Genomic DNA, 17,168 nt, shown 5'->3' on the forward strand with positions numbered 1-17,168 from the left:
ATAATAATAATAATAATAATAATAATAACCTGATTTATGAGGAAATTAAGATAAGAATTCTTCAACTCTTCTATTTATACACGAATCACAAATTGTGTATACCTGTCATCTATCACACCCACTGAGTCGGCATCAATTCAATTACACATATAAATAGCTCTGAAACGTGGGTACTTCATTTTGCCTATCGTAGTTGTACTTGTTAAGTGAGTACATTTGGATGTTATACTTACACATATCAATTCAATTATGTGTTTTACTTCTTTTTTTTTTCTCAATTTCTTTATATTTATTTCTTATTTAATCAAGTTTATTCATCCTTACTTATGCAATGTGTAAAATGAGTTTGTTAAAAAAAATTATAATAGATATTTTCACAACAATCCATTAATATTTATATTATTTAAACATTACATTACGTACTCGATCCTTCAATTTTAAAAATTTACTGTTTTTCGTATCTGTAGCAGGTCCATACTGTATCCTAACGCATGCATAGATAAATAGATACAAGGAAAATGATGTAATTTTTCCTTAAACTCTTATTTAATTCATACAGACCATCCACTCAAACAAACAAGAAGAAAACATCAACGAGGAGTATGTTACTGTGACATTCATGAACTTCACAAAGGGATATGTAAATGGCATATCCATAAACCTTTTGTACGTGACAGAGGCAGAGCCACTTGAAAGTTTAAGAGAGACCAATGACTTTTCCAGTTGTTGTATCAAGATCAATGTCATAGAAACATGGCCTTGTTGGAAGCCCTGGCATCGTACTCATTGTTCCAACTAAAGGATAAATAAATCCAGCACCTATACTCGCTCTAACATCCCTTATGGGTAAGACAAACCCAGATGGAGCTCCCTTTGCAGCAGCGTTGTCTGAGAAAGAATACTGAGTCTTAGCCATGCAGATAGGAAGACCTGAAAATCCTTGCTTGCTATACATCTCAATCTGCTTCTCAGCCTGGTTAGACAACGAGAAAGAATTATTTGTTTGTATTTGGTTAACAAGTAACAATTATAGGCACATCTATTTAAGGATTTGGTAAAAACAAGGAAACTAAAACTCTCTGGGGCGTGTACTTTATGTAGTCCTTTTGATGTGTGTGGTTGATCAGAATGCTCACATCTTTAAAGATGTTTCTTTGCCCCGAACAAACTTAAAATGGTATAGAATTATGTTCATGGCTTCTACTTAGTGTTTTACTCGTGTCTACTTGAAGTGTGTTGCGATCTCTGATATTTAGAAATATTGTGCATTTTGTTTGTAGATGGGTTTATCTGTTTTGGAGGATTTCTTATCCTCCCCCTGATTTTCTTTTTCCATTTCTTACCTAATACAACATTCTATCCCCACCCCAAAAACAGAGAGAAAAAATGGCTAGTAAATATTGTGCTGAAGTAAAAGTAAATTGTCATAACCATATACGAGATGAAATCACCTGCTCGGAGTACTCAACGCCACTGGCTCCATATGACTTTGCTATTGCTTCTATTTTCTCTTTTATAATCAGATCCAGAGGATAGAGGAACTTCAATGGCTGTGCCACATTCTCACAAGCTTTTTGAACTGCAATCCCCAGGTCAACCTGAATCATGACAAGGCATACCTCAGCAAATAATAAATACCATTGCTAACTGAATGATGCTGTGACTTGTAATGTACCCTGTAACATGCATGTAGATAAACTATTTGTTCTGCTAATTGTAGGCCTGAAATGGTTCTATTTACTTAAAATCTCAAGTCTCTATTTGGGTATTTGATCCAACATACGTTAAAAAAAATTATGTGTGGTAATGATCCAGCCGATCAATAGCTTCAAAGGGACAAGAAGCAACTCAATAAACAGTTCATCTAGAAGGTTAAAAACTAAAGACAGCTCAAAAGTAAATTTTACATTCAAGTACCTAGGCCACAACTTACTCGAAAATGATATATTGATTTTTACATTTCTCTATTTTCTCCTTTACCCTTATTAATTTTTATAATTCAATATCATATACTTTCATGTCAAGGTAAAATGTTAGAAGGCCAATGGCTTCTTTGTTACTCAAATGTAAGATTCAGGAAGTATGAACTTACAGCTCCTCTGCCACCATGGGCATGATGGCTACAAATTACAGCATCATAAGCCCCAGCAGCTAAAGCAGCATTTTTAACTGCATTTAGCTCAGCTTCGGTGTCAGTTGAAAACTTGTTGATAGCAACTATAACATTTACACCATAAGATTTTGTATTTGATATATGCCGTGCCATATTCACACACCCAGCCTCAACCAGGGCAACATTTTCAGTCAAATATGCATGGTCAAGCGGTTTTCCTGCAACAACTGCTGGCCCTCCACCATGCATTTTTAGTGCCCTGATTGTTGCCACAATAATTGCACACTGGGGTTTCAAGCCACTGTATCGACACTTAATATTCATAAACTTTTCAGTTCCAATATCAGCACCAAAACCAGCTTCGGTAACTACAAATCCACCTGGTCCAACCAACTTCAGTGCAATCTTATCAGCCACAATAGAGGAATTTCCATGAGCAATATTTGCAAATGGACCTGCATGAACAAGAACAGGGGTTCCTTCCAGAGTCTGCATAAGGGTAGGGTGAATGGCATCCTTCATTAAAACTGTCAAAGCACCTCCAACACCTAGATCATCTGCAGTTACAGGATCACCACTCTTGCTATTTCCAATAACCATCTTCCCAAGCCGCTCTCGCATATCAGCTAAGGAGGTTGTCAGTGCCAAGACAGCCATTATCTCACTAGCAACTGAAATATCAAATCCAGTTTCTCGTACCATTCCTTTCTCATCAGGTCCCTGGCCAATAGTAATTTTTCTCAAGAACCGGTCATTGATGTCCATTACTCTCCTCCAGGTAATAGAAGCTGGGTCAATATCAAGCCTAGCAAATTTATTTACTTCTTCTGGTGTAAGATCATCTGGATTACTCTTTGAAATACCAAGCTTCTTAAGACGCCTAAACATAACATCACTAAAGCTCCTTTTTCCTTCTTTATTTGGAGGGCACAACCGGTTAAAAAGAGCCTTATCTGACTGCGTTGATTCATGAAAAATTCGGGTGTCAATTGCAGCAGCTAGAAGATTGTTTGCTGCAGTAATTGCATGAATATCTCCTGTTAGGTGAAGATTGAACTCATCCATGGGAATCACTTGGCTATAACCACCACCGGCCGCACCTCCTTTGATTCCAAATGTAGGTCCTTGTGATGGTTGACGAAGGCAGGTGACTACCTAATTTTAGAGTCAAGGAAGTGAGGAACTATTAAATAAAACATCCACATTCAGTTCAGTATCAGACAAAGAGGCGGCACAATGTCATTAATGTTGAAGATAAGAAAAAGATCACCTTTTTATCAAGAAAAGCGCCTAAAGCTTGACAGAGTCCCACTGTAGTAGTAGATTTACCTTCTCCAAGAGGAGTTGGAGTAATGCCTCCGACCACAACATAATACCCATCTTCTGATCCTTGCAGTTCATTAAGAACAGACAACAAAACCTGTGCACGCATTCAAATCACTCTTTAGCCAAAATCATCCATAAGTTGCCAACAAAAAGAGATATATCCAATCACAGATGGTTAAGCCTTTTGTAGCTGAGATCAAATCTCACCCTTTAGACGAAGAGCATTAGCTAAGCTCCCATTATGCAAAAAAGACAAATAGAGGACACATAGTATAGATATATACTAAGTGCGTGCTAATGATGTTAACATAAAGAATTTTTCTTTTCTAACATACATCATAAACAAATAATATTCCTGCAAATCTTAAAGAAAATGAAACTCAAATCTGAACCTTCTTCAAGAGCAGAAAGTGAGGCACAGAGCGCATAAAGAATAGTTGAATACCCATTATGCGGTTATTAATGGATTACCTTAGCCTTATATTTTCCGTAAAGGTCATAGTGATTGGGACTAAGATTGAGGTCTTTGGCAATCTGGGAGATGTGAACAGGTTCAACCGAGTTAGCAATGTCTATGTCAGCAGGAACAGGGGACAAAACCTGTAGCTTCCTCACTGTGCTTGAGGAACTCATTGTATTTGACTTTTGAGGATGTGTTGGGAAGAATCAGAATCAGAAACAAGATTTTAGAATCTGAAAACAGAGGTGGTTTGACGGGGAGAAGAGATGGAAGGAGAGCACACGTTGATTTTTGTCTGTTGTTTATTGTTCATTGAATCTAAATCAATCTTATCTCCTCTGTTTTGTTTATTTTATGTTATTCATTCACTCTTTCTCAGCCATCCTCTCACACAAACAAATAGGGGCATAGAATCGAGAAATTCCTGGTCCTGCCTGCCGAATAATTTAAACTCATATTGCCAAAATTATGTAATTTTTTTAATTTATATAATAATGTGATATTAATTATATATATATATATATATATATATATATATATATTGCTTATTTTATATGCAACGATACGAATTAAAAGACGAAAACGATGTCAAAATCAAAGACTTATAAAATTTTGCGGTGTAAATACAATTAATACTTTAATTTAATTAATTATAATAAAATAATTTTTTTCTTTTTTAAGATTACATGCAATAAGGAAAATATTGATTTTTTAATTAAGAAACTAAAAAATTATTATAATATATTAAACAATATATAATATTTACGACTATGAATATATTAATATCATATTTTTAATAAAAATATTGTCATAATTAATAATTTATTACATTTTTTAATAATCTAAAAGATATTATTAAAATTTTAATTGTAATTAATGTGAGATAAAAACTAAAATTCAAATTTTAAATTTTAAATTTAATTATTTTTGAAAAAAAAACTAAAATTTTAAATTTAAATTTAAACTTCAAACAAAAGTTGAAGAAATTTAAAATTCAAATAGTAATTACAAACTTTAATTAAAGTGAGAAAAAAATAAAATTTAAATTAAATTTAAATTCAAACTTTAACATTAAAAAGTTTCCAGCTTAAAATGCATTACATATCAATAGAGCAATCTAATGAATGTAACACGTTAAATTTGATGTCTATCACTTTTACTTCACACTTCATCAGGCATTTAAATTCACTCATTTTAAGAATTGATTTTTAAATAATATTATTTAAATAAATAAATTTAAAATTATATTGTTGTGGTAAAAAAAAAAGGCTCAAATTTCGTTCGGTGATTAAATCAAAATATGATATGTAAAAATATATGATAAATAAACTAGATAGTTAAAACAAATCGTAAAATTTATACCTCACATTTATACATACATACTCACGTCCACACAAAAGATAATAAAGCAAAAAGTTGTTAAATGCTCAAATTAAAACATATTTGCTCTGCAAGCATACCAAGCAACCACCATTACTTAGAATTTTTTAAGTGACACATTTCTTTCAGTTAAATAGGGATAGTAATGAGTAAAGTATTCAATAGATATATGTAAAATTTATTTTCAATAAATAGAGTATTTACCTGCTAAATAGGTACAGATATAGGTACCTAAATACCAAACATGCTCCATATCTGCATATATATATATATATAATTAATTATGCTATTTATATGAAGAAGTCTTAACTTAAAAGCTTATTATGGGAAAGAATTAAGGTTAATACTTAGTTATTTATATATTTGACTAAGTTCTCTCTATAGTCATTGACAATTATGTAATCATATGAATTATTCAACAACTTGCTCTATCAAAAATTATATTTTAAGAGTGTAAGTCACACATAAATATTTAACTTATCACTTTTCATATGATTTAGAGATCAAGTTTGACAACTTACATACCAAGTAAGTATTTAACAAGTAAGTCTACAACTTATTATAATTATCATTAGTATTTTTAATTATTTTTGTTGTTTTAATTTATATAATCTTGTTTGAATAATTTTTTACTTATAATGGAGTAACTAAGAATTTAAGAAAATAAGAACATAACTCACTTTTAGTTTTTAGAAAGTTTTTGTGGATACTTTTTATTAAATTTTAGTTAAGATAAATATTTCACTATTTATTTTATGTAAATTAGAGTTTTTTTATAGGCTAGAATTATTTTTTTTTTGAATAGACAAATTTTCTATTTTAAATTTTGTTAGTAATATTATATTTCAATTTATAATTTTTTGTTTTCAAAATTTTTTTTATGCAAAATAAAAGGTTAAAAAAGTTAATATAAATATTTATGTTTTTCAAATTAAAGAATGCATATTTAAAGATATAAAAATCTATCTAATTAAATTTATTTTTAAGATTAGCATAAAAATATATTTATCAATAAGCTAAACCATAAAAATATTTTTTTTATATTTTAAGAAAAAAATTTCTTTACTATTTTATATCGTTTAATTAGGCTAATATAATTTAATTATTATATAATTGATATAAAAATTAATTCTTATTATGTACTTGTATGTTATAGTTTCTTTTGGTATTGTTTGAGAAATATGTAAATTTAAAAAATAAGTGTTTGCTCTCATTTAAAAAGTAATTATCATAAAGAGGTAAAATAACCTAACTATATTTATTATTTTAACTTTACAATAAATAATGTTCTTTTTTTTAGGTCTCGAAAAGTGAAAGTACATAACTTTCAAATTTATGAATTAGTTGTTTTAGATGATATTAAAAATTACATGTGAAATTTTGTTTATAATTTTTAAATACTTTAATTGAAAAAGTTGATGAATTAAAATATACTTAACACTTATGATATTTAAATATTTTGTTAAGAAGTTACTTATCAAATACAGATAGCTAAAAGATATAGATATGAATATTAAAATTATTACTCACGCGAGTATAGGATTAAGCACGAGTATGAAAATATATATTACAGTACTTTACTCGTTACCGTCCTTAGTGTCAATCAATGTAGACTTACACGTATTTTTACAATCAAGGCAATGCTCCCTTCCACAAATTTTACGACACATTCACGATTCAGGTCATTAAAAAATGGTATAGCAAGCAAGAGATAGAGTGTTACTTAAAGAACGGAGTAGAATATAAATGCGCACACGTATCATAAAATTAAAATGCAGTATATCAAAAAGGCATTAGGTGTACACGAGTTGTTGAAAATTTACAGGTTTACTTGGTCAATAAATAGAAGCCTAAATAGCTACTCTTGCTAGAAATTACCGTATTATACATGAGTCAATTCACTCTACATGAATAAGAAGATTATATCATCAAATAGTAGACCTTTTGAATACATAACAATGAAAGTGATGATAACCAAGCCGATGGTTAAGTTGTGGAATGCATCTAGCCCAAAAATATAAGCAGAAACATCTTCCGCATGTTCTGTGCTAGGAGTTAATTACCAAAGCTGTCACTGGCTCCGTTATCTAGCCAAAATGCTGCATTAGCAACCCTCAAATGCGCTCAAACTGAAAAGGATGTAGTATGATGAATATCGACAAAAGAAGATTTAATATTCTAGACACCATTGATTTCATGGGGTAGCATGACAAAGAAAATTTACCTTCTAAGAGTTCGGAAGTAGCCTTCCATTATACATTTTATCAAGCAGTTTCCGTGCCTCAGGCCTCCTCAGAAGACCTTTGTTATTTGGTAAACCAGTTCCTAAACAAACGGGGCAGACAAGTTTTCCTCGACCTGTAGTTTAAAAACACTACATTGATCAACCATGCACTTGAATTGCAACATGGCAATACTAGAAAAATAATGCTGTGTTTGGATAAGGTAAAGAGGGGTTCGAGAAGAGATGAGAAAAATGACATAACCCAAAAAACATTTCCTTATTTTGAAATTTGAACATCAAAATAGAAGTAACTTTCCCTTCCCTTCAATTTCCCTTTCCCTCCAGGCCTCCACTCAAAAACACATAACATAAAAGCAACAAAGAAGCACGCAAATTGTCATTACTTAAGAAAACGGAATTTAGAATCACTAATGTGGTAAAAGAACAGAGGAAAAAGGACTCCACAAGTGCATATTGAAAAGCATGTCATCAAAGGCCGTATTCAAAGAAACACTAACCTACGAAATGAAATTCAGAACATCAACTTAGAAAATGCTTCAAATCAAACCATACCGTTATCACATCCCCTAAAGCTAACAAAAAAGGAGGAGTAACTAAATACCATAACAATTTGGGCATTCTGTAAATTCATAAACATCTTTTGCTCGCTTTCTGTTTAGAGCTTTCCATTTTCCTGTACCACCACACATATCACCTAAATAAAAAGTAAAAACATTGTATGGATCAAAGTAGTAAAAAATAGAAGCAGTTTAATAGTTATCTTCCCTTAAAATCCAAAAAGAGAAGTCGCATGAACGACTTACAAAGGACGGCACCACTTCCACCACAGTTTCTGCAAACGGGCTTTTCCATGCCATCCACAGCATTTGCCTTTGGTACAAAAACAGGTCTTCCATAATCACTACCAATCAAAACCACAGTTGAACACAGACACGTGAGACAATGACGCCTCGAAATAGTTACTCGGAGCTCCTCCTTCACCAAATAATGAACAAAGACCTTTCACTCAGCATTCATTCACATTTTGTATTCAATTAAAAATGTTTGTTAATTTGTTTCACCTTTAAGGAGTGGTCGGTGTGAGAAGGAGCAGAGCTTTTGTTTTGGTGATTTGATTTAACGATGTGCGTCTTTCCTGCAACAACAGAAGTAATGAATTAGATCAATTGAAAGCGTAAGAAAGAAGAAGATGAAAAACTAACGTCGGTTTGCAATGGGAATTGGAGGAAGCCATTGAAGAATAGCAGACGCCATAAGCCACCACCAAATGCAACTGGACTTCGATGTCACTTCCAATTCGCTAATGCTACGAAGGAAGAGAGAGAACCGAATCGATAGGTCACATGCTCTCCACGTACTCTTCTCTCTCTCAATCCCTAATCCGTAGAGATTTTGCTCTATTTTTTATGTATGTAATGCAATCCGTAATTATCTGAAGCAAAAGTCCCTGCCTCATCTTTTGTACACATTTAATTTGATTGGAATATAAAAATTAAATAAAATTTTGTTAACTTCAATTTTTAGTGTTTTGTTTAAACTTTTATAAATAAAAAAGTACATATTTATTATATTAAAATTATAAAAATATAATAAGTTTCGTTTTCATGATTTTATTATATTTTAAAGTTCAATTCCTTTATAATTAATTTGCTACATTGATTTATCGATAATTTTAATTTAAGAAGTTTTAAAGTATCCTTAATTCAACTTATTTAAAAATTAATCACTTCTATTATTAAAAAAATCTTTTTTCAAAATTAATTTCCAACTAAACACAACCCTTGAAAAAAATAACCAAAGATGCTTTTAATTAAATACATCATACCGCTCCATTCACGGTCCAATTATATGAAAAATCTGGTCCCTTTAAAATAAAAATATATCTATTCTTAATTTAAAATATACCATATTTATGAAACATATTAACTTAAACCAAGAATAAATATATCTTTATAACCGTAAAAATATAAGTGCTTACCGTGTTTATAATTTAACTACTCTTTAATAGTGGCATAAAGTTGAGATTGTAAAATAAAACAAGATAAAAGATGATAAAAGACTTGTTACTTGAGAAAATTAAAAGTCAAGAACAATAATAAATTATTTTAAAAAAAATTTAATGTGACAAATTATTAACTTCATTATTTAATTTTAACATCACTTAATATTAGAGACTAATATAATTAATAATTATTAATTTTAGATATTAAAATTTCAAATTTTAAATTTTAATTGAGAACTAATGTGAAGATTTACTCTGAGATTGATTGAATGATATCAACATTACATGTAATATTGTCTCTTTGCCCATCTAATTATGCATGAATACTAAATAAAAAGTTAAGGCTGTGGATTACTCCCTTCTTCGCCTGATACCTAACACCAGCAAAATTCATTTTCCATCCAATAATCAGTAACCAAACATAATATGAACGGTGAAATTGAATGACAGTATTTTATTCTATGGTCACACGGTCAACTTAACACAGGTAGAGCGGACTTTACAGAGTCCACTGCTACTCATCCTACCTAAAATCTCCACTGCAACTCAACTTCTGAATAGCTACTTTTCTGTGCTAAAAATAAATGCCAGTTAACCTCTCTCTCACTCCACACAAGCTCTGTAAAAGCCTCATAAATCCCCCTTTGATGACTTCTCTCCTGAACCCAAACAGCTTGATTCAGCACCTTCTCCTATAGCTGGAAATGCACCCATATCAAAATCTTTCTCCGGAGCTTTACAATCTTCATAGTCACTTCCACCAGAACTGCTCTCCTCCGGAGTTTGAGCAGAATCTTCTCCAGCTTCATCCAGTTTCATGTCAGCATCCAACATGTCTGAATCTGGATCGGGAAGCCGTTGTTGGAGAGGCACAGCATCACTGATAACTTGGCCCATCTTCTGTTTCTCCCGATAATCCTCCATTTCTGCCCTGTACCTTTCTTTATCCTTCACGGCCTTCTCTTGATAAACCTGACGATAGGTCAAGCACAACACATTAACATAATATACCCAGAGATGTATATGTGGCGAAGCTTATGCACCATATAAGACAACATTAAACCAATTCCTTACCGCCTTTTCCGGCTCTGTTAATTTGTTCCACAATTCGCCAATCATCCTGCTAATCTCTCTATCTTTTCCCTGGTGAAGTGGTTTTAGTCTCGCATGCTGTTCAGCAAAGAAGAAATTGTACCCACTTCGGTTGGGTTTAGGATGAGCAGGATCTCTCCTTTTTATTTCTGATTTCTTCCTGCGTCGCCTTCTATGCACACCCAATGAAGCAGAGGCACTGTTGTTAATAACTGAGAGACTCTGATTTGATGTTGGAAATACATGGTTTTGTGGAGCTTGATAAAGTACGCCTTTAAGTTTCTCCGAACCTATTGTAACAGTAACTAGATACCCACTCTCGAATTTCCCATCAATGACCCCCATGACTGGAGACCCTGCCGGAGATGGTACCGTTGCTGAGACCAGATAATAAACAGAACTACTTATTCAATAATCAAACAGTCACGAGAACATCTAGTCTTCCAGAAATGATAAAATGGTTAACAGGGAATTTTGTAAATGATCTTTTGTGCAAATTAACATTACAGCAAAATTTATTTCAAGCCCCAGCAGTTAAATGCAAGCCCGCTATATCACAGAACACATAAAACAATTTCCTTCAGATGAGAAAATAGGTAAAGAAAAAACCAAATTTCCAGCATGCACAGAATATGAATAATTCCTTATAAATAAAAATTGGTGATTCAGGTAACTGTAAAATATAACTAACAGATTTAAAAGATCATTGATACAGTGCTCATCTCCATTAAGTCATGGAACATAAAAGCTGAAAGGAAGATAATACTAGACCAACACCTGGTTAACCATACTGTGGCTGCACATTCGATAAATTTTAGGCACTTTATGAACTTACACCACCTTCTCATCATCTACCCTCAAATATGAATGACTAAGTTAAATGTTACTTTTTTAACGAAAGAGGGGCTATGTGTAAGTAATTGAATGGAATAAAATTACTTTCGCATTGTTTTGGTACTGTGGAAGAACATCATAAAGTTTCCATCCTACTGTTTTTAAAAGTAAACAAAATGGTATGAATTATAACTTTATTAGAATTAGAATTGTTCTATCTTCTCGGGGGAAAGAAAAATAGATACGAGACAGAATAGATTCCATCAGGTTAATTCCATTCTATCTTACTCTAAGCAATCCAAACATGGCAACTAATGTCATTAAATTCCATTCTCCTCCATTCCATCCCTTTCCATCAATCCAAACATAGCCTAAAGGAGTATTAGAAGCAGAGACTTAAAAATTCTCGTGACCAATAATAACTCCCTTTATTTTGTTTTTCTTTGTAAAGTGGGATTAGCAATTAATCTTATTTTGCACTAGCAAAAAAAAAAAAGAAAGGAGCAAAGACCTTCAGGCAAAGCAGCATTAACATTTGACTGTTGAAAGACAGCCGGTTGAATTTCTGATGGACGCTGCAGAAACTGCTGCATCCTTGGAGGAGGAACTGGCATGGTTGATTGATTATGCCAAACATCTGTCCAAGTGAAATGGACATTTCATACATTAGTATAGGCCCCCAAGTCCCAACCATTAGTTCAAACCAGCAATGTGGTTTAAATTAAAATACCAAGAGCAGCAGGGTTCCATTCACGGGCTTTAAAATAGTAGATTTGTTCATAATGATAGAGCAACGAAGCATAGTACTTCCGCAACACAAAAGAAGCATTTGTAGCTGTTGATGGAAAATTGAAGACTGAAGTTACATCTTTCCATTTCCTTTCTCTAATTATCTGCGTGGCAAGTTAACCATATAATATAAATATCAGCACTGCAAACAAAACAAAAGGTTGTGATTCAAAAGAAATCTGAAAATTTTCATTTTTTTATACCAGGATATCTTGCAAAACGCAAGCATCTTTGCATTAAGGGTAAGATTTTGCATCAATTGCAATTTACAAAAACACAATATTTCCTTGAAATGTATGGAGGACAAAAGATCCCAAAATACATCAACTAACTTTACATTATCACAATCTTGAAGAAAACATTTCAAGGAAACCAATATATACACACATACTATACAATGATATTGCAATAGAAATCTATTGAGACACGCATGTTTAAAAATAAAATTCCTCGTATGCTACAACTGAACGCTTTTCACAACCAATGAAGACAATGAAATATCAACCAAGTTTAAAAAAAGTTGCATCACCATTGATAGACATCAACATAATGAAAAAGGGAAATTGGCACACTTCCATATCACATCCTAAAACATAAATGTTTCAGCCAACTTCAGTGCATATTGGATTACTTCCCATGCCTTTGTAGTACAAACACCATTTGTTATTTGAAGTTACACAGTTCAGTATAATGACAACAATTACCAGAAAATATTAATTGGTTTAATACAAATTCAACTGCTTGTGATCTGTCTAATAGAAATGTCTCCAACTCCCCACCCCATCCCACCCCAAGTTTTCCTTAACCTCTAACTGACTTTATTTTTTAAAATGATAAACACAATCGATTAGGGTCAGCTATAAAAAAAATTATAGTGCTTCTTCAACAATAAATTAGGTTCTCGTACAAACTTATGTTCTTCAACAATCCTTTTTTGTCCTCTGACTAAATAAGTGTCTGTTTTTGTTACCACTTACCAAGCTTGAACAATTAACATCAGCCATGATTTGATTACAAGCATGAGTCAGCGTTGCATGTTAAACAGCTATAATTTTTTTCACTTCCTGAAGAAAGGATCTCACTGGCCACCAACATAAAAGTAATCAATGGCTAGGGATGTTTGATTAACCGGAAAAAAATGTTTTATTCCAGTCATCCAATCACAAGCATTAGTTAGACATTCACAGCAATTTCAAAGCATGAAAAAGCAGACCATCCATAAAGATATTTATAATCATGTCTTACCTTCGCAATCCCACCTCGGGAAGTCACTTCAACAAAGAGGCGATGCAAATCCAGATCTCTTCCACCAACAATGGGAATCCTGCAACAAAATTTCAAAAGCCACAAAAAGTAAATAAAAATGGAGTGTGTGTGTTTTTTGTTTTTTTTTCGCCGGGGGGGGGGGGGGGGGTTATGCTTTTGTTCACAATGAATGGTGTCCACCAAGCAGAAAACCATATAGATCCACAAATCTGTCAAAACACAGCAAACATGGAACTTTTGCAGACATTGTAACATCAGGATTATTTTAAATCTATTGGCGCCGCAAAACCAAAGGCTCGGGCTAACATCAGAGGTAGAACCGTAGATAGGCATCAGAGCATCAATCACAAAACAGATACAGAGAACTAAAGCCCATGATGTCAGGAATTTGACATGACAAGCTTGTATGTTATATATCTCCAGAAAGAAACCAAGGCACAAGAGCTCTAGTAGTTTGCCCCAACGCATTTTCAAGTCAACCCATCATCCCCTCTTAAAGTTCGTAGAGGCTTTGAAGTTTTGACCCCTATAACACTTTAAAGGCGAATAATAAAAATAAATACATAAAAAGATGACAGACAAATGATTTACGGGGAGCTTACATGAACTTGGTACCCATACAAGTGTGAAGCCTCTCCAAAGTAAACATGAAGATCTTGGAATTCTCTGCAACCTCCTCGTATTTTGCTAAAGGAGGAGGATATGCACAATAACTCGAAGCTGCATCTTTCATGGGTAATGAGCTCCTCCCGACGGAAGATGTCGATGCCATTAACAACTTGGGAATTTCAAGCGTCAGTTATTTTCCTGCCCCACCATAAACAACACAACAGCCTCAACGTTTGGTATCACAGGGGAATGGAAATTGAAAGAGGCAAAGGGAAAGGAAAAACACCAAAGACATGAAGTTGAAAATCACCCACATTCACAGATGTGAAAAGGGAAGAAAAAAAAAACAGTAATGAGCAATGAAATGGCCATCTACATGCAGACAACAAATAAAAGAAAAGAGACAAAAATCGAAAAGAAACAGACAAGTTCACTGGATAAGAAGAGTGAAACTGTCCCATGAAAAAAAGAAAAAACAGAAAGAAAGAGAAACCAATAAAATCACCATGCAGAGCAGGTTCAGGACTGAAACAACCCACGACCCTGATAGGATGATACACAAGCTTCCAGGGGTGGTGAAATAACTCGCAGTAAGAAGAAAAATACAAAGCCCAAGAAAAGGCAATGGGACACAAAAGCTGTGACAGAGCCATGAATTCCTCCAGATTACCGAGGATGTAACAGCAAGAACCCATCAAAGCTCAGGGCTCTGGCCTTCGAAACAAACAGTGACTAACCCGAAGAAACCCTTTTTAAGCTTTGGTAATAAAGACGCGTTACAAAGTCCCTTTCTAGTCTTTCCCCAATCCCAGGCACTGTTCACAGACCTATGTAGGCTATAACTGAACCCTGACATTTGTAGGACAGGACGATATCTGTCTTTACGGGTCCAAAACCATCTTTACATAAATACGTATTTGCTTTATTCATCTTTCTCTATAATCTGACACTGTTTCAGGGTTAAAAAGTTTCCGTAGGGTTGGTGTCAATTGTCATCCCAATCCATTACCAAATACCAAAAACTTCACCTTTTTCTCCTTAGAAAATTCAAATCTGATTTCTTGCCCAAATTTCCCCTCGCTGACAGAATAAAGAAAACGAAAATAAATAATTGGGTGTATAAAAGTGTGACCTCTTCGTTTCTTTATTTGTTTGTGCAGCTAGCTTGGCATTATATTCATTAAAAAAATTAAGAGAGTAAATGTAAATAACGCTTACTTACATAAAAAGATGCAAATCCAGAGGCAGAGAAGCAGAAATGTCAAACAACAGTTTTTGTTTATATATGTATATATATACGATATAAAAGAATAATAAGCCAAAATAAAATAATATAATATTTATAATGTGTAAAGGTTTATTACCCACAGTAACAGAGAATGGAGTATCAATGTATCGTCACCTCGTCGTCATGCAAATGATATGACAATAAGGAAGAAGCTTTAAAGGGAATAAAGGCACTCTTATTTATAAAGATTGGGAGGTGCCAATGAATGAACGGTGAAGAAGAAAAATTAACCCTAATAAATTCATGCGCACGTGTTAAAAGACGATTTTGTCCTCCTTAACTTGCCTATTTGTCGAGGATACCGGAGGGTGATTATGACTGAATATTTAATTCTGTATGAAATTTTCATTATCATTGCTTGTTTATAGAATTCTTGAAAATCAATGAAATAACCTTCACTCCCAATCTTTTCTGCCATTTTGCGGAAATCTTATGTGAAACGCTCGCCACGTAATTAACGAAACAGAAAATAATTCTTGAAAATCTTCTTCATTAACGCTAAGAGAAGAAACTCACATTCAGATCCTATTCAACGGACAATAAAAGCAAATATGTTATGTTATTTTATTTAATTAATTAATATTAATATGATCTGATATGTGTTTAAAGGACGAGTTTAAAAATATAAAGTTTTTATTAGAAATAAATATTTTAAAATTATAAACAACATTTTTTATGATCATTTTAATATTTCATTGAGTATATTTAACATTTTTAAAATATTTTGTTGAGGATACATCAAAAATTTAAAATCTATTTTATAACTGTATTATATTCATTCTTATTCTAAAATTTACCTTTTAGAATGGATTCATATAATACTATTTAATTTATTATTTGAAAATACATTAAATGTAAGATAATATACTCGATTAAAAAATTGTTAGATAATGTAAAAAATTATTTTCCATTTTCAAATTATGTTGCTATTCAATTTCTACATTTTCTCATTTGTTATATTATCTTATCTGTCTAATAAATCTTTAATATTTAATTTTATTTTAAATAAGAAGATTTCGTTAACTTCAAACTTTACAACAAAACTTAAGTATTTAAATAATAATTTTTTATTAAAATATATTTCTTATTGAAGTTAAAAAAGTAAATGTTAAGTTTTTTAATTAAATTACAGTGTTAAAGATGCTTGAATTCAATCTTAAATATTAAGGCTAATATTTTTAAAAGTTTTTGAATTTTAAAATAAATTTATCATAAAGAATATATTCATTATTTTAAAAATAAATGTGTAAAAATACGAAGATGTTGAACAAATAGATTGAAAAAATATAGTAAAACCTTCAGCAAAACAAAAAAAAAAAGTAAAACAAATGAAAGTTCAATATTTTATAATTTTGAGTCATGGGCTTTTTTATATGGAGTTTAGAAATATTTATATTTTAAACATAAGCAGTGTTACGTTATAAATCGTTTAGGGTTTAGAGTTTATTTTCACATTTATACTAATTTGAGCATGTTGTGTTGTAAGTGTCACCATGCCATGCTTATATTTTATTTGCAAAGTCTCATACTAACTTGAACATAATCACGTTGGAAAACAAAAAATAAGACATCTAAAATTTTGTATATTTTATTTTAGTCTTACAAAAAATTTCTTACGTTTTTTAATTATTTAAAAACACGTGTGATAGAATTTATTTTCAATTTCTATAATTTTTAATTGAATTCTTATTTTGATTTTTAAATTAATATAATAAAATGTCTATTATCAATAAAAATAGCAACAAAAAAATATGACTCATTAAA

The 17,168-nt window shown here is 32.0% G+C and overlaps 3 protein-coding genes across 7 annotated transcripts; all 3 read right to left on the bottom strand.

Moving 5' to 3' along the window:
* Window positions 1-377: 377 nt before the first annotated feature.
* LOC113871313 (formate--tetrahydrofolate ligase) lies at window positions 378-4,329 on the bottom strand. The gene is made up of 5 exons (XM_027508347.1): window positions 3,911-4,329; window positions 3,384-3,533; window positions 2,093-3,268; window positions 1,452-1,598; window positions 378-973 (listed from the first exon to the last, which is right to left on the bottom strand). The coding sequence occupies exons 1-5, from the start codon at window positions 4,070-4,072 to the stop codon at window positions 698-700; spliced, it is 1,911 nt and encodes a 636-aa protein (XP_027364148.1). The 5' UTR covers window positions 4,073-4,329; the 3' UTR covers window positions 378-697.
* Window positions 4,330-7,017: 2,688 nt separating this feature from the next.
* LOC113872786 (protein PHOTOSYSTEM I ASSEMBLY 2, chloroplastic) lies at window positions 7,018-8,954 on the bottom strand. 2 transcript variants are annotated; one of them, XM_027510609.1, is made up of 6 exons: window positions 8,727-8,954; window positions 8,586-8,659; window positions 8,328-8,499; window positions 8,126-8,218; window positions 7,504-7,637; window positions 7,018-7,408 (listed from the first exon to the last, which is right to left on the bottom strand). In XM_027510609.1, exons 1-5 carry the CDS (start codon window positions 8,776-8,778, stop codon window positions 7,507-7,509), a joined length of 522 nt encoding a protein of 173 aa, XP_027366410.1. In that variant the 5' UTR covers window positions 8,779-8,954; the 3' UTR covers window positions 7,018-7,408; window positions 7,504-7,506. The 2 variants fall into 2 exon arrangements, with proteins under 2 accessions (XP_027366410.1, XP_027366409.1); XM_027510608.1 differs by having other exon boundaries at window positions 7,038-7,412; window positions 7,501-7,637; window positions 8,727-8,923.
* Window positions 8,955-9,898: 944 nt separating this feature from the next.
* Window positions 9,899-15,558, bottom strand: LOC113873435 (high mobility group B protein 15-like). Of its 4 annotated transcripts, none has more exons than XM_027511544.1 (7): window positions 14,622-15,233; window positions 14,110-14,314; window positions 13,487-13,565; window positions 12,183-12,345; window positions 11,964-12,089; window positions 10,601-10,995; window positions 9,899-10,498 (listed from the first exon to the last, which is right to left on the bottom strand). In XM_027511544.1, exons 2-7 carry the CDS (start codon window positions 14,277-14,279, stop codon window positions 10,157-10,159), a joined length of 1,275 nt encoding a protein of 424 aa, XP_027367345.1. In that variant the 5' UTR covers window positions 14,280-14,314; window positions 14,622-15,233; the 3' UTR covers window positions 9,899-10,156. The 4 variants fall into 4 exon arrangements, with proteins under 4 accessions (XP_027367345.1, XP_027367346.1, XP_027367347.1 ...); XM_027511545.1 differs by lacking the exon at window positions 14,622-15,233 and adding an exon at window positions 15,481-15,558 and having other exon boundaries at window positions 9,919-10,498; XM_027511546.1 differs by lacking the exon at window positions 14,622-15,233 and having other exon boundaries at window positions 10,042-10,498; window positions 14,110-14,553.
* Window positions 15,559-17,168: the final 1,610 nt, after the last annotated feature.

Source organism: Abrus precatorius, unplaced genomic scaffold, assembly GCF_003935025.1.
Source record: "Abrus precatorius isolate BTA unplaced genomic scaffold, Abrus_2018 Scaffold7, whole genome shotgun sequence".
Classification (NCBI taxonomy): domain Eukaryota; kingdom Viridiplantae; phylum Streptophyta; class Magnoliopsida; order Fabales; family Fabaceae; genus Abrus; species Abrus precatorius.

Excerpts from the sequence above, each read along its gene's own strand:
- LOC113871313 (XM_027508347.1), bottom strand. The coding sequence starts at position 4,072 with ATGAGTTCCTCAAGCACAGTGAGGAAGCTACAGGTTTTGTCCCCTGTT. Across the intron at positions 1,599-2,092 it reads CCCATGGTGGCAGAGGAGCT|GTTGACCTGGGGATTGCAGT; the intron begins GTAAGTTCATAC and ends GTCATGATTCAG. Across the intron at positions 974-1,451 it reads GCGTTGAGTACTCCGAGCAG|GCTGAGAAGCAGATTGAGAT; the intron begins GTGATTTCATCT and ends TTGTCTAACCAG.
- LOC113873435 (XM_027511544.1), bottom strand. The coding sequence starts at position 14,279 with ATGGCATCGACATCTTCCGTCGGGAGGAGCTCATTACCCATGAAAGAT. Across the intron at positions 13,566-14,109 it reads TGTATGGGTACCAAGTTCAT|GATTCCCATTGTTGGTGGAA; the intron begins GTAAGCTCCCCG and ends ATTTTGTTGCAG. Across the intron at positions 12,090-12,182 it reads ATGGAACCCTGCTGCTCTTG|ATGTTTGGCATAATCAATCA; the intron begins GTATTTTAATTT and ends TCACTTGGACAG.
- LOC113872786 (XM_027510609.1), bottom strand. The coding sequence starts at position 8,778 with ATGGCGTCTGCTATTCTTCAATGGCTTCCTCCAATTCCCATTGCAAAC. Across the intron at positions 8,660-8,726 it reads AATTCCCATTGCAAACCGAC|GAAAGACGCACATCGTTAAA; the intron begins GTTAGTTTTTCA and ends CTGTTGTTGCAG. Across the intron at positions 7,638-8,125 it reads AGAATGCCCAAATTGTTATG|GTCGAGGAAAACTTGTCTGC; the intron begins GTATTTAGTTAC and ends TTTAAACTACAG.